Here is a 13,857-nt window from a genome sequence, read left to right as displayed (position 1 = left end):
AAGAGTAAACCTGGCAGTAGTGCAACCCTGTATGAACACTGTGGGTCAGGGTTTGAGACAGGATTTTCAGTTGTTCCTGGAATAAGAGGAGTAGACAGCACTTTAAAAAAAGCCTCAGGAAAGTTGGAGGGCACGCAATTCTCTTAAGTATAAAAGCAAGTTCAGAGTAAGGGTTTATGGTTTTTTATTCCCATCATTTTGGGAAAAGTTCTATTAAAACTCAAAATTAGTTTCAGGTAATAGAAAAAACCTCCTCTGAACTGTTTTTTTGACAGATGCTTTGTGTACATTATGTAGTCTGTTCTCCATACAGTACAAGATACAATTACGGTTTATGTGACTAGCATAATTTTAGCTATTAAAAAAAATTGTGCTTTTTTAAAGTTAATCCATCTTTATACAAATTCATTCATGTTTGATACATTTCCGACGAAGAGCTGCTTTGTAGAAAGAGAATTCTGCATGAGTGATTTGATATTTACAGTACCTTCAGTTTATACTTGATTTGATATATACAGTACCTTCTGTTTTTCCTTACTAAGACAAACCTATATGACTCTTAAGATCTGTTCAATTTCTTCTTAAGATCTTGCTTTTCAGGGCTCATTAAAAAAAAGAAAATCTTAATTTCTGTCTACATTTCACAATGAGTCCTGTATGATTTCTGCAACAGCCTAGACAAGATATGTGCCAGTGTGGCATAAATGGTGACTCTGAGCATGTCCGGAATTAGAGTAACACTGCAAAGGACTGCGGTGTAGAATATTGCAAGAAATGTGGTAAACACAAAAGTAGCAAATTAGAGTTTGGTGAGACACAAATCTTTTTCTTAAGATTGTGAAGTGTTTGAATCAGGAACCACCTGCATCTTAATTTAAGTACCTTTCAAGTCCTAAGCAAAGAATAAATAATAGCTGTAAGTGAAAAAATTGCTTCCGAGTCCTAATTTCTAAGTGCATGCAAATTTGCTGACAGTCTGTGAAGCCCTGGGTAAGTAACGAGGAGCAGTTAAGAATTGACTTGGAGATGGTGAGTATCCAAATAGAATGGGACAGAACCATGCTTGACATGACGCGTGGTTACCGTGTGTGGATTTACCTGAGATGTGATCTAGGCAGCCAGAGAAGCTTTGGCTAGTGGCTATTTAGGCACTGGCTGTATATTCCTTCCCAGTAAGATAAAAGCCACATCTGCTCTTCACTACACTGCGGTATTTAGCTCAACTCCATTTTTGTTTCATTCTAAAGGCAAAGTTTTGCTGAGTTCATGTTTGTGAACTTGCAAGAAAAAATGCATGCAGCGCTGCTTTAATGGCTTGTGCATGAGAGCCTTGACTGTACAAACATAACAAGAACTGCCTTTAGAGAACTGAAAGTTGAGATAAATGAATTTACTAAAGGCACTGACCTTCAGACTGTAAACACCACAGGCATTCGGCTCTTAAACACTTGAAGGCAAACATAATCTGTCATATAAAACCATCAGAGTGACTTTCAGGAGTCTGTTGTGTGTCATTGAGCTTCTATGATATTTGAATATAGACAAATCATATGTCCACTTCTGCCTCTAGCTTTTTGGAGTGGTACAAAAAGAAATTGGATTAAATGAACAAATCAGAGTGTCTCTATAAAACAACGAGTTATAAGTAGATCTTAGTGCTATAGTAAAGTAAAGCTTGAATTATCCAGTTGCTTCTTTATGACAGACACTTGGAAATTTGTGTTGCATGCTCTGCACCAAGGTAAAGGAGTTTTATCATGTTCAGGAGGTCATAGCCCTGAATAAATAAAAACACTCCTTCGCTTGATGAAGTCAGCAAGCAAGCCAGCCAGTCTGTATGCCATGTTGTTTTAATCATTCCAGTATTTGGTTTAGACAGAATTATAACAGCAGGCAGTTAATAATTCATTGTCTTGAAAACCTTGCAGTCAAGCGAATTTGGTTTTATCCAGAGATGACAACATAATGAAAAGCCTTCTGCAAATGCTAGGACAGCGGTGATTCAAAGGGTAAATCAGTATTGCTGCTTGTCCGATTTTACATGTCTGGGATGTAATTAGCTGTATTACAATTTCTTTACAAACATTTTAGTTAGTGATGCTCTAGGTCACAAACGTGTTTTACTGTGATATATAGATACTTGGGTGAAAAGTCTCCTTCCCTGGTATGATCTGCCTGGTAGCCATAGTCGCCTTCGTTTCCATGTGTTAACTTAGATTCTAAATCTGCACTGTGCACCTATAGAAATAGATTTATGAGTAATAAATTCAGGATTAAGAATTATGAAGCTCTGCCAGTGTCCATCAATGGCAGAAAGAGAAATTATGCTAAGTATCATAAAGCATCCTTAGGGAGAATGCTGTAGCTAATGTAATCTCACCAAGAAATAAACGCACACGCCTACAAGGCAATGTGGATGTCATTTGGGTTCATCAACGTTTTCTTTGAGACAGAGATTTTTATTGGCTTTGACCTTTTTGTTTTCAGAACTGTTTATAAATGAGCTAATTTGGGAAATAAAGGGGAAAAAAACAAACATTCCTGCATGCCTCATTTTACAACTCAGCAGGGATTTCACACAAAGTTGAGGTAAATTTAGATCTCTACTCTGTGAGCTGAGGGGAAGAAATAAATGAAGCTATTTTAGAATCGAATTTAAGGGGAGCCTCAGAACACGTTGGAGTGTGATGAAACTCATTTCTTCCTCTTTGGAGTTTTTTATAAAGTGTTACTTTTAATTTTCAGAGAGTCTAAAATAGTACCATAGGAGAGATTCATGTCTGACATTGAACTAGTGCTTTAGCTGAGCACATAGCTGCAGACAGGTGTGCTGAATTAGTGAAAAGGCAGCTATGAAACCATAAACGCAGATCATTAGAGACACTGTGACCTCATTCTAAGGCACAGGATAAACCTGCTGTCTGCAGAAGGTTAGAGAATTAATTTTGACAGCTGTCACCCACCAAAAGTGCCCAGTACTGGTAGAGCAGGGCAACCTGGGTAGCAGGTACATCCAGCCCTGTACCTGTGACAATGAAAAGATGGACCAGATCTCCTGAGTGAGGAGTGCTGAGAAATAAGACATGTTGCTAAATGTGTCATAGGTGAGGTGAGTGATGTTGTACAGCTCCTTGAATCTCAGCTGGCTGTTTAACAAGCAGGGGCAAGCTAGCAGTGCTCCTGTACCTTGTACACATCTGCACATCTGAACTCGGTGCAGGTAAAATGCTTCCCTTCCCCCAGCTAGAACGTGCACTCCTAGTGAAAATAGTGTTTTTCTTCATACCTTTAGCTTGCTGCTAATTCGAATGCTTCAGAGTTTGGAGAGTTGCTGCAACTGAAATGTGTATTTTGGCACCATAGTGAAACCACGAGGGAAAGTCTGGAATGAGTACCACAAAATTGTTGATCCTGAATGACAAGGAAGTGCATGGGTGTGAGTAATCCCTCGTGTTTGTCTTGGCCAACAGGCTTGTGGTCCCTGTTACCCTGTGACGTTTTTCAGAGTACCCGTAGCTTTACACACTTGTGTTTTGTTTGTGAAGGGTTGTGACTGTCCAGAGGAGCAGTCGTGTGACCTGTGTATAGCGTAGAGAAAGCACCGTGCAGAGACACCTAGTGCAGAAGCGTGGCAGAGAGGAGGAAATTGGCTGCAATGCAAACCACCAGATTGATAAGCCTCTACTGTGAAATGAGAAGAGAGAAAAAAAACCCAAAACAGACCAGCTGGGATGTGGCTTAGCTTCAGTGTTTCCTAGCAACAAAAAGCACTCCCTAAGATCTGGCCAAGCCAGATACAGTTAGTCCAGCAGTCACTGGGGACATGGGGAGAGGATGTGGACCAGATGCATGTCCCTGACTGAAAGTTTTATTCTTCTCCCCTGGTAGGGCTTTTGTGGCCCTGTTTAACTCAGTTTTCTGTGGAAAACCTGCACCAGTCACGGATGACTAAAGCCTGTAGGTGTTATTCCTGACATTTGTGGCTTCAGAAGAGCTTTGCCAGCCCGCACCAGCACCACCCCCCCAACTCTGTCTTGGATTTGTGTATCTCAGAGGATGTGGGGTATAAAATCCGTGTCTTGAACCTGCTTGGAGCTTTTCCGTTAACTTACACATGGCAGGCTGTCAGTGAGGATGGTGTCAGAGAGAAGACATATCTTTATGTTATGAGGGCTCATCACAATTTACCCACGTTGGAGAATGATCCATGTTTTACTCTGTAAATGGCTCATGCTTTGCTTGCAAGAGTACCCATAGGTAGCCTTGAGTGGTGGTTATGGGTCATTTTAATTGAGATCAGCATGGAAACCTGTTAGTCTGCAGAGACACTGAAACTTATGGTCACTGTGATGACCAGAGAAACCAGGTCTATTTTCCAGCTAAAGCTTTGATAGTCCATTGAAATATGTGCACTATTTGTAGAGTGGACACACAAGCACATTTTACAGCAAATAACTCAGCAGTTTCTGCTGAAGACTTACAGCTACTGAGCTCTTCTGGTTTGGTGTGTTGTTCTCCATCAACCTGCCTCTGTCAAAGCATGTTTGTACAGTTGGACACATAAAATGCTGTAGCTACTGCTGCAGAAATGAAAGGTTGTAACTGTTATAAGTAATTAAGGTTAGTAGCACAGATGCTTGGTGAGAGGATTCAACCTATCTTTTTTTTCTGAAACTATTTCAGAAGTTGTTCAAGTCAATGTTGCAGGTACCGAGTTAGTGGCATTCCTTTTCTACTAAGGAAAGCTGTCAAAATAAAAGTTTTTGGAAAGTAGCAGTATATGAATCTCAAAGATTGAACTAGAACTTCTAGAGATGGTTGTTCAGTTTCCTAGGACTTAAGTAGTGTAATTGAAAATTATATTGAAAAATTGTGTGTAACCTGTTGTAGTCATCAAGATAGTCGCTGTCACCTTCAGAGAGAAAGGGGCAGTACCAAGGATAATTCTTCACACCTTCTTTCAGTACCTGCAGGTGCCTCCACGTGTGTGCATCTCTCTGATACCTGAGCCAAAATGCTCATGTTAGAAAGGGCAACCTCTACGTGTCTATTTTTTAGTAAACTAAATCCATTGCCTGATGGGTAGTGTAAGTAGGTGGATTGTAAGTGTGTTGGAGAACGGTTGATAAATTTAGGTGTAACTATGAGAATAACTGCTCTGTTCATTGGCGTTGATGAAAAATAAACTGACCTCCTATGTTAGAGAGGTCTTGGATGGGTAGCTGTTTTAAAAAACACTTGTGCGAGTGAAACTGCTCAGCCAGCAATTCACATGTCCCAGAACAGGGTATCAAAATAATTGGGTGACCTGCATTCTAAAGGCTCTGATTTCTGCCCGTTTCTGCCCTCTGTAAAGGCTGCCCGCAGCAGTGGTGGCAGGCCTAGCTTTTAGACGTGAAGTGTGCAAGCACCAATCTTAAAAGCTTCCAGGAGGTGCAGAGGCAGGCAGGATGCATTCTGCAAAGCATGAGCAAAACCCAGGAGGCTGACTGCTAATGCAACAAACTGGACAGTATCTGCAGTTCTCAGTGCTGAGCACGGGAGTAAGAGAGGCTCAGCTTGTAAACTGCAGCCAGAAATAGCTCCCGTTAATAATTCAGCGTTGTTTTAGCTCACTGTTTATGTAAGTATTGGTTCTTGGAGTCTTTTTTTTCCCCTTCTGCTCTTTCAAGTCATGGTTCAATGTTTGGCTCTGTTTTGACTTTTGCATTTCTTCGTAGCTTCCATTACTGTAAGTTTTGGAGCAATGCACCAAACCCAGTTACAATACAGGTATTACACACAGAGGCTGGGTTCCTAACCTCACGGAATGTTTTAAAACCTTTCAGCACTCCCTTCTCATCTGTTCTCTTCCCCTTGCTAAGAGCATCTAATTTGTAAACCAGACATGCGATGTAGAGTTAATATTGCTGCTTCCTGGACAAGTTCTTCAATAGTGGCAATCCCCACAGCCTGACCCCGGGCAGCTGAATCTTTGTAATATTTGAGTTGATGTAATAATGTTTTTGGACTGTTCATGAAAACTTCCATTAAATCGTGATGCTTCACCAACTGATTAGTGAGGAGTTAAGGGCCATCACAATTTCATTTTAAAATAAAGATTGCTTTAAAATAAAGATGGAGGTATTTTTGCTGAAGCAAAACTACAAATTATGTACATTTGAAGTTAATCTGAGAGTGCCTATAATCCATGTTGTGAAACTGTCAGTAATAGGAAGTTTGAGAGGAAAAGTGGGCATTTTAGTTACCGATCTTACGGAGAACACCATGAGATCTCCTACTTAGTGCAGAGCAGTTAATTCTGCAGGTAAAAGTGGTGTGTTACTGTCGGGATGCTGTGTTTTTAATCGATTTTGTGTTGTTAAATTGGTTATACATATGTTTGCATATTTGTGCAGTGAAAATGTAATAAATATTTTACATTACTGCACATTCCCCTTGTCAATACAGCCAAGAATGATTCTATTTTTAATAAGATATCAGTTAAACTTAAGAAGTTTATCCTGTTGTCCACCCTCACTTAGGAGATTTAAGTCACTCCAGAGCTAAAATTACACATCAATTACTGGCGTATAAACGGTGTTATGTTGTGCTGTATCTTACTATTTCAGGTCATGGCTGAAATTTCAATTAGCGTTGTACTCTGGGGCTTTGGTCAGAACATTCCCAGATTTAGGCTGGAAGTGCATGAGGGAGTTAGAAAAAAAAATCAGTGGTGATCTTTGGGAAGAGGGAGTAGTAAAGGTTTATTTTGGTGTTTATGTAACATAAATTCATATGGCTAGAAAGTCAGACTAGTATTAAATTACACTGGTCCTTCAGGAACAAGCTAAAAGGAAAGTAGACTCTGTCGAGCTATTAGGACTTGAAGGTCTTCAAGCTCTGGGGGGTTGTGATAGACCTGAGCTGTGTATGAAAGCAGGGACTGTCAAAGAAGCTAATTGTTACAGAATAATGAGTTTTTACCTTCGATTCAGAAAGAGCTTGTTACCCTTAACAGAAGGGACCCGTGACACAACTTTGAACTTTTGTTCTGGAACCTGAATGTGCAAAGATGAATTTTTAAGACTGTCTTCAGTACAGGTCTGTGAATTCAAATTATTTGGTTTTATAGGACTTTTGGGGAAACAGGAAAGAACTGTTAAAATGTGAATAATGTAAAATAGCATAAAAATGAAATTAAGTCAATTTTGCCATGATATTTTAAGTTCCCCATCTTACAGTGCTACTTTGTGCTATGTTACAGCGTGCCCCAGTCAGTCCTACCTGATTTTTCTTGCTTGTTTGATTCCATATTTTCATTTTTCGCTTCCAGCGGATAAGAGAGGGCATTCTCCAGTGCTGATACCTTGCCCATCATTTAGGTTTCCAGTCTGACCTGTCAGGGGACAAGTTGCACATATGTACCTCAACGAGAATAAAAATCACCGCGTCACCTAGTCCTACAAACAAAACAATGTCCCTCATTACCTTCTTCCAGAATTTTTTTCCTGACTTTTAATCTTGTTTATATTTTGTTTTGTTTGTATTTCATCTGTGAATTAATGGGAAGTTGAAATACTTATGTTGTGAAGTAGGGTGACCAGTTTCTTAAATAACAGAAATATCGAGAAATAAAGAGATTTCAGTCTTTTTCCAGTCTGCACGAGTAAATGGATTTGTCACTAAAGCTCTAAAGCCAATGGCACAGGAGACAGGAGAGAGAAGATGTTATGGGATGTGTTCTGGTGAGCTGGAGGCCTGAAGAGTTGCTACACCTCACAGGTTATAAAGATGAGGATTGAAGCAAGATGGTTGGTGGAACTGCAGGGATTTTTGTGGAAACTGCCTGCCCAGACCTTTTCCAAAGTCCAATGAAAGAAATGAACGTTCCACAAAATTTCCCATATCTCTGGTAATTATTCTGAGGAACAAAGTCAGAATGTGAAAGATACAGTGAAGCAGAAGCTCTCGTTCCTGCACAGTTGAACAGCCAAGGTGAGCAGCTCTGCAGGGGCCCAGGACTATCAAAGGCACAAAGGAAATGAACCTCGGCAGAGCGCCTTGTTCCGAGGTCCTTGCGCCAGATTGTGTGCACTCTGCTGCATCCTGTTCCTACTACCATGCAGTCTCAGGAAGGCTGTTCAACAATATTAATTTCTTCAAAAATTTTTATAAATGGTGTGTAGAGGCTATCACCTCAGAATAGCCCTTTTCTTACACCCCGTAGAGCTTGCTCACAAGAACAGCTTCCCGAATACTTAGGCAATAAAACCAAGATTAATAGTAACTTCTAAGTTCTATACTGTAATGTACAGTAAGGGATTGTGTGTCTTTCTGTTCTTACTAGTTTAGCTTGAGTCTAAATCATGATTGTTTTTATTTCCATGCATTGCCATAAGAATCCTTGGCAAAGATCAATTTTTTGCTTGGGTTTTGCGTTGAAATATGTGATATTTAAGAGCAGAATTGATCTATATAAGCACCTCAAAATGCATAAGCATCTTGGTTAAACAATTCTTTATTCCTGTGTCTGCATAAATTAGCTCCAAGCGGCATAGTTTAGTGTGTTTCCAAAGAATGTCAGCCTTTACTTTTGGGTTCACTTTTTTGTTTCAGAAGGCAGATGACTTCTAAAGATTTTAAAGTTAATTTATATGCGTGTCAGAAATTTTGGTGCAGGTATTTGGATATGCTAAAGAATTTTAGATTCAGATTATGTCTGATTGTTTTCTTTCTTTTGATTTTTTTTTTTTATGATCCTTTCTGTGGCTTTGTTTTCTTTACCATACTCTGCAGAATGGGTCGCTTGTGTGAGGTCCAACTTCCTGGTTTTGTGCTATCTGCATGATGTGAAGAATATCCTGCAGCTTCATGACCTAGCTACTGGTGCACATCTCAAGACTTTCCCCCTAGAGGTTGGCAGTATTGTGGGATATAGTGGCCAAAAGAAGGACACTGAAATATTCTATCAGTTTACTTCCTTTTTATCTCCAGGTAAGATTATTTTTTTTTCTCCATTAGTTATTGTTCCTTTTCCTGGGAACAATATAAGATACATTTATAAAGTATGTTTCCAGTTTCTCTTTCAAACAAACTTTTAAACAATGTTCAGATCATTGCAGCCATTGCCACTGGAGAGGAGCTTGAGGGTACGCTTGCATTTACCTCTAACTTCATCCCAGCTTGATGGTTCAGATAGCTCACTTGCTCACATCCCACCTCGTGGGCCGGAAGTTGCCAGTGTGCAGACCCACCCCAGGCTGCATTGCGATGTTAACCCCAGTCAACGTTGTGTTCTTGTTTTAGTTACACGTGCAGAGCTGGCACTTTCTGATCTTGCTGCTGGAGCAGTGAGTTGAGACAATCTGGTACCTTCTTGTCCTAGGTACCAGTACAGTGACTTGGGATGATTAGGCACTCCCTAACCACACCTGAAACTGCTGTTGCCTGGGGAACAGACCCAGAACTCCTCCTGCCTCCTCGAAGCCCACTCTGAAGGGTACCAAGATTGTCTGACAAAAATAATGGCCACAATGAAAAAGTACTGACCAAAGTCAATCATCTTGCACCCCTATAAACACCAGTCCTAAGTGAGGCCTGTTGCGCTCTCCAGGATCACGGCAGACTGCTACCCAGTATCTTCCTCTGAGCTGGGACACCTCCCAGGGTAGATATTCATGAGGCTCAAGGTGGTTTTCATGATGTAACTCTGTCCACTTACAAATGCTGACAAAAAAGAAAGGGTCAAAGATCGTCCGCTAGTAAATGCCAGTGAAAGAAAAGTAATTCAGTATAATTGGTTTTTCACGAGGTTTCAAAGGTCATTGGATACCAAAAATTTATTATAAGCTTCAGAGAAAGAAGCGTCTTAGTCATGGGTTACTCTCTAATCCTCTGTGCGTGCAATTTGTTTCTGGAATCTCTAGCTGAGTCACTGTGTTGATTATAACTGATTGTTGGTTACTGACTGATTAAGAATTGCTAGAAAATCGTACATGTAGGACTAATCTTATGATTTATCTTAACAGTGTTAATAAGCCATAAATTGCTGTTACATCAAAGTTATATAGGCCCCATATAGTAACATGTTGAATCAATACCACTGAAATCCCTGAACCTAATTCCTCAGACATGAACCGTTGACCAAGTCCGGGAGTAAGATTCTATCTAGCCGCACCTAGACTTCTCTCTGAGAAGGAGTTTAGAGACCAAGGGGGTCCATTCCAAACCTCGTGACTCAACGGAAGGGCCTCCCTTACCCTTTTCGCTATGGTGGAGCTCTGCTAACTGGGACAGAGCACTGTGGAATTGAGAAGAAAGAGGGAGGGAAGAAATAGAGGCAGACTGTATGGGAATAAGGAAAGGGTAAGGAAAGAAGACCAGAGAAGTAATTTTTAGGTAGATTCATAGATACTTTTGAATTTACATGCAACCTCCATTTGCCCTGTCAGTGGAATAACCAGCCAAAAGGTATGGGATTGTTCCTTGATTAACGCAGGTTTTTCTACTGTGCTATTAAAAATCAATACAATATTCACTTGTATTAAATTTCACTTTTTTTTCTAGTTAGAAACACTTTACCATAGTGCTGCTTAACACTACAACAAAAGTAACAGCAAACATAAATGTGAAATAATGAATAAAGTAGTTCTAAAACCATAGATGCTGACACCATAAAAATAATTTTTTGCTATTCCCTGAAAAAATACGGGTGTCCCTGCTGTCCACTCCAGTCGGACGCTTTGGTGAGCACTCTAGTGTTTTGAATTTATTTAGCACCCAGCAAAATAGTGCGGGCTCTAACGTTACTACATTTTTGGATATTAACTGCAGTGTTGCTGAAAATGTAACAGACGCAGTACGAGGGGCTCACGTTACTGTGATGTTAGGTTGATTGACTCCTGAAATGCAGCCTATGACTGTGTTTGTACTTCCTCATGTGGTTTCCTAACAGGCAGCTCTTCTGCCTGCTCTCTGTGTAACGTTTGCTGATACATCGCCCAGCTTGGGCAGCTGTGCGCGTGTCAAATGGTGACTCTGCCCCTTACCGCCTGGCGTGCGTTCCTTTGAGCTTTCACATCGCTTTCTGGCTCCTAATCTTTAAGGGAAATGCCGCTTTAATGCTTCTTTGTACCTGTCACCCTGTGTTAAGCTTGTTAGTCACTTGGTGACAAATGAAGAAAAAAATTCCCAGCAGATTAGAGTAGTCCTGCTTTTACTCCCCTGGTAATTCACCATTACTGAAAGAGGCTTTATCAGTTATTTGAAATGTTGGTTTGCATCTGTATTCCTCTGCCAATCTGTATCTTTCTGATTTTCCACAGTCTATAAAAGTGATTGAATGAGGCAATTCTGTTGTATCAGATATCTTTCCTCATTATTTCATGGTTCAATGTAATTTTTTATAGCTATAACCTCTGTAATAATTACTTCTGGTTTCCTGAAAGTATCTAAAATACACACAATACAACAGTATTTCAGTCAAGTCCTGTCCACCCTGGTTCATTTTATTACATTGAGGATCCCCACAGCAGCCATAACTTTTAGTGTTCTTTTCCTTAATATAGGTTTAAGAGACACCAGCTTGTTGTAAAGCAGAAAACCCGTAATTAACACTGAGGTTCGTTTTATGTATCACATGTATCTGTAGCACATCTGTGAGTATTAGGATTTTGTAGTATGTTTAACCAGCGTGCAAACACCATGATAGTCACACTGTATGGCGCATGCTCAAATGTTCTAAGGGCTGAATGACAGAAAATACAATATATAGTCTAAACACAAGATCCTTATTGGCTAATTACGCGTCTGTGTACTGTCTAGATTGCTACAATCTCTGTGATTCTGCCTCTACTGCAACCTAGAAATTTTATACTGCTTATAGACATAGATTTTCTCATGTGCACAACCTTTTGGAAATCATAGGTGCAACTCAAGCAAGTGAAGTTGCCTTCAAAGCTGCAGGATCAGGATGTAAAATTAATTATACAAGACCATATTCTGTTTGGTCGCATAGATAACCTGTGCTGGTCTGCCACAATTTCAAGTGCTGAGCTTTTGCCATTATCTGGGTGTCTCTTTGCATTGTAATTTCAAAATATATCATAAAGAGAAAAACGTTGAGTGATATTCTTGATATATTTGTTCTCGGTCTGGTGGCTCTAGAGGAGATGTTTTAAAATTTACTTTATACTACTTTCTTTCAACATTATCATTCTCAGTAAGTGTTACGTAATTTTATGTGACAATTTTTTTTTTTCCATTTTGCTTAACCCACTTTGGATACTTGGCTTTGTAAGGGCGGTGAGAATTACCCTCTCTATACAGAAAGCCTGTGCACCCTTCCTAGATGAAATGCCTATATGTGTTAAATTATATATTAACTGAAAGAATGTGTCTGCAGCTACTGTCTTTCACCCTGCTGAGTTACCTTTGCAATTCATTACTCCATCAGAGTGCCTAAACCAGCATCCTTTTGATGATGGACCTAGGCTAAGCTGGCAAACTTCCCCTGTATTTTAGGTATTATATATCACTGTGATCTGACCAAAGAGGAACTGGAGCCAAGAGTTTTCCGGGAGGTGACTGTGAAAGGATTTGATCCTTCGGTTTACCAGACAATTCAGGTAATAAACATGAATCCTGCTGTCATGCTGTAATCACTTATGCAACAGTTTCGCAAAATTGCGCTTGGCTAAAGGTGTGAATGCTTTGATTAGCTCCTGGGTTGCAGGTCTCTCTGCTCCGAAGGAATTCCACAAAGTCTTGTTTGAGAGTTGGAAGATGCATTGTAGGTAACCAGGGCAGACTATTGACATTTTACATTATGAGAGCCTGATTTCTTTCCCATGTTACGGTATTCTTTGGTATTTGTTTTAGCATCAAGCTGCTGCTTTTCCATGTTTATGTATTTCTTCTGTTTTAGCTGTTCAAGATTCTAATGATTCAGTGGGACTCCATGAATTAAGAATTAAAAGACAAAGATTTTTGTCCGGTGTAGCATGGTTTCATGAAAACCAAGATGTTGTCAAATATGCCTGCTGCTCCCTGCGTAAGATTGCATGGATGGTTTAAAAAGCCATCAAAGACTCAAACTTCCGGAGAGACTTTTTGCCTTGATAAAACAAATGTCCCTGGATTTAAATTTGCACAAGTGGAGTGTAAATTACAGATACGGATGATCCACAAACTGGTTCGGAGACACATGAACATGCAGAGAAATGAGTGAGGTCTTTCCTAGCAAGGTCCAGTGCTGTTCAGTGAATTCCTCGGGAATCTAGACTGGCTGTAGCGCTGTCCTGTGAATGGAATTTCCGTTACCTGTTGACGTACTTTTGGTGCACTCCTGGAGTGTATCTGCTAGTACGGTGTCATCCAGAAGGAATCAAGTCTGCATACTCTGAAACCTCTCTGCTGTGGGAAATGAGAGTGTTGAGAAGACTTGCTTTAGAACCAACTTTTGATTTGAACTGAAGTGCTATTACAGTTGCACCATAGGCTCAGACAGCTGTCTCAGTTTAGTAGCATGGAGGTGCCTATTCTTCACACATAAGAATTGGCTAAGTTTAAGGCTTAAAAGTAAAGAGAAATTACTCCTGTGGAAAACAGTGTAAGTTACAGATGATACAGAACAGGTTCAGGAAAATACAGGGTGCTTTGTAGACTCAGCTTTGACCTCATAGCAGGTTTTGTGACTAAAAAGATTATGCAAAATATACATTTTACACAGCTTTGGTAAGTGCCTGATAATACTATGCTCTGGTCAGAACTTTAAGACAGATATGGAACTTCTAGAGAGAGTTTATAGAGATTTGTTGAAATTATAGAATTATTTAGGTCGAAAAATACTTTAAGATCTGTCATGGGTTAGGGCTG

General features: G+C 40.0%; 1 protein-coding gene across 1 annotated transcript in view; it reads left to right on the top strand.

Moving 5' to 3' along the window:
• The window catches only part of LOC104499606 (prolyl endopeptidase-like), a gene marked incomplete at its 3' end in the record, with an annotated part of 28,458 nt that extends 15,850 nt beyond the window's left edge, over window positions 1–12,608 (top strand). Inside the window, exons 4-5 of the mRNA XM_010143132.1 lie at window positions 8,779–8,976; window positions 12,505–12,608. Of these exons, the coding sequence (XP_010141434.1) occupies window positions 8,779–8,976; window positions 12,505–12,608 (302 nt within the window). The remainder of the gene's footprint in view (window positions 1–8,778; window positions 8,977–12,504) is intronic.
• Window positions 12,609–13,857: the final 1,249 nt, after the last annotated feature.

The sequence above is a fragment of the Buceros rhinoceros genome, unplaced genomic scaffold (genome assembly GCF_000710305.1).
Source record: "Buceros rhinoceros silvestris isolate BGI_N320 unplaced genomic scaffold, ASM71030v1 scaffold3249, whole genome shotgun sequence".
Lineage (NCBI taxonomy): Eukaryota > Metazoa > Chordata > Aves > Bucerotiformes > Bucerotidae > Buceros > Buceros rhinoceros.
This window is presented reverse-complemented; position numbering and strand designations above follow the sequence as displayed.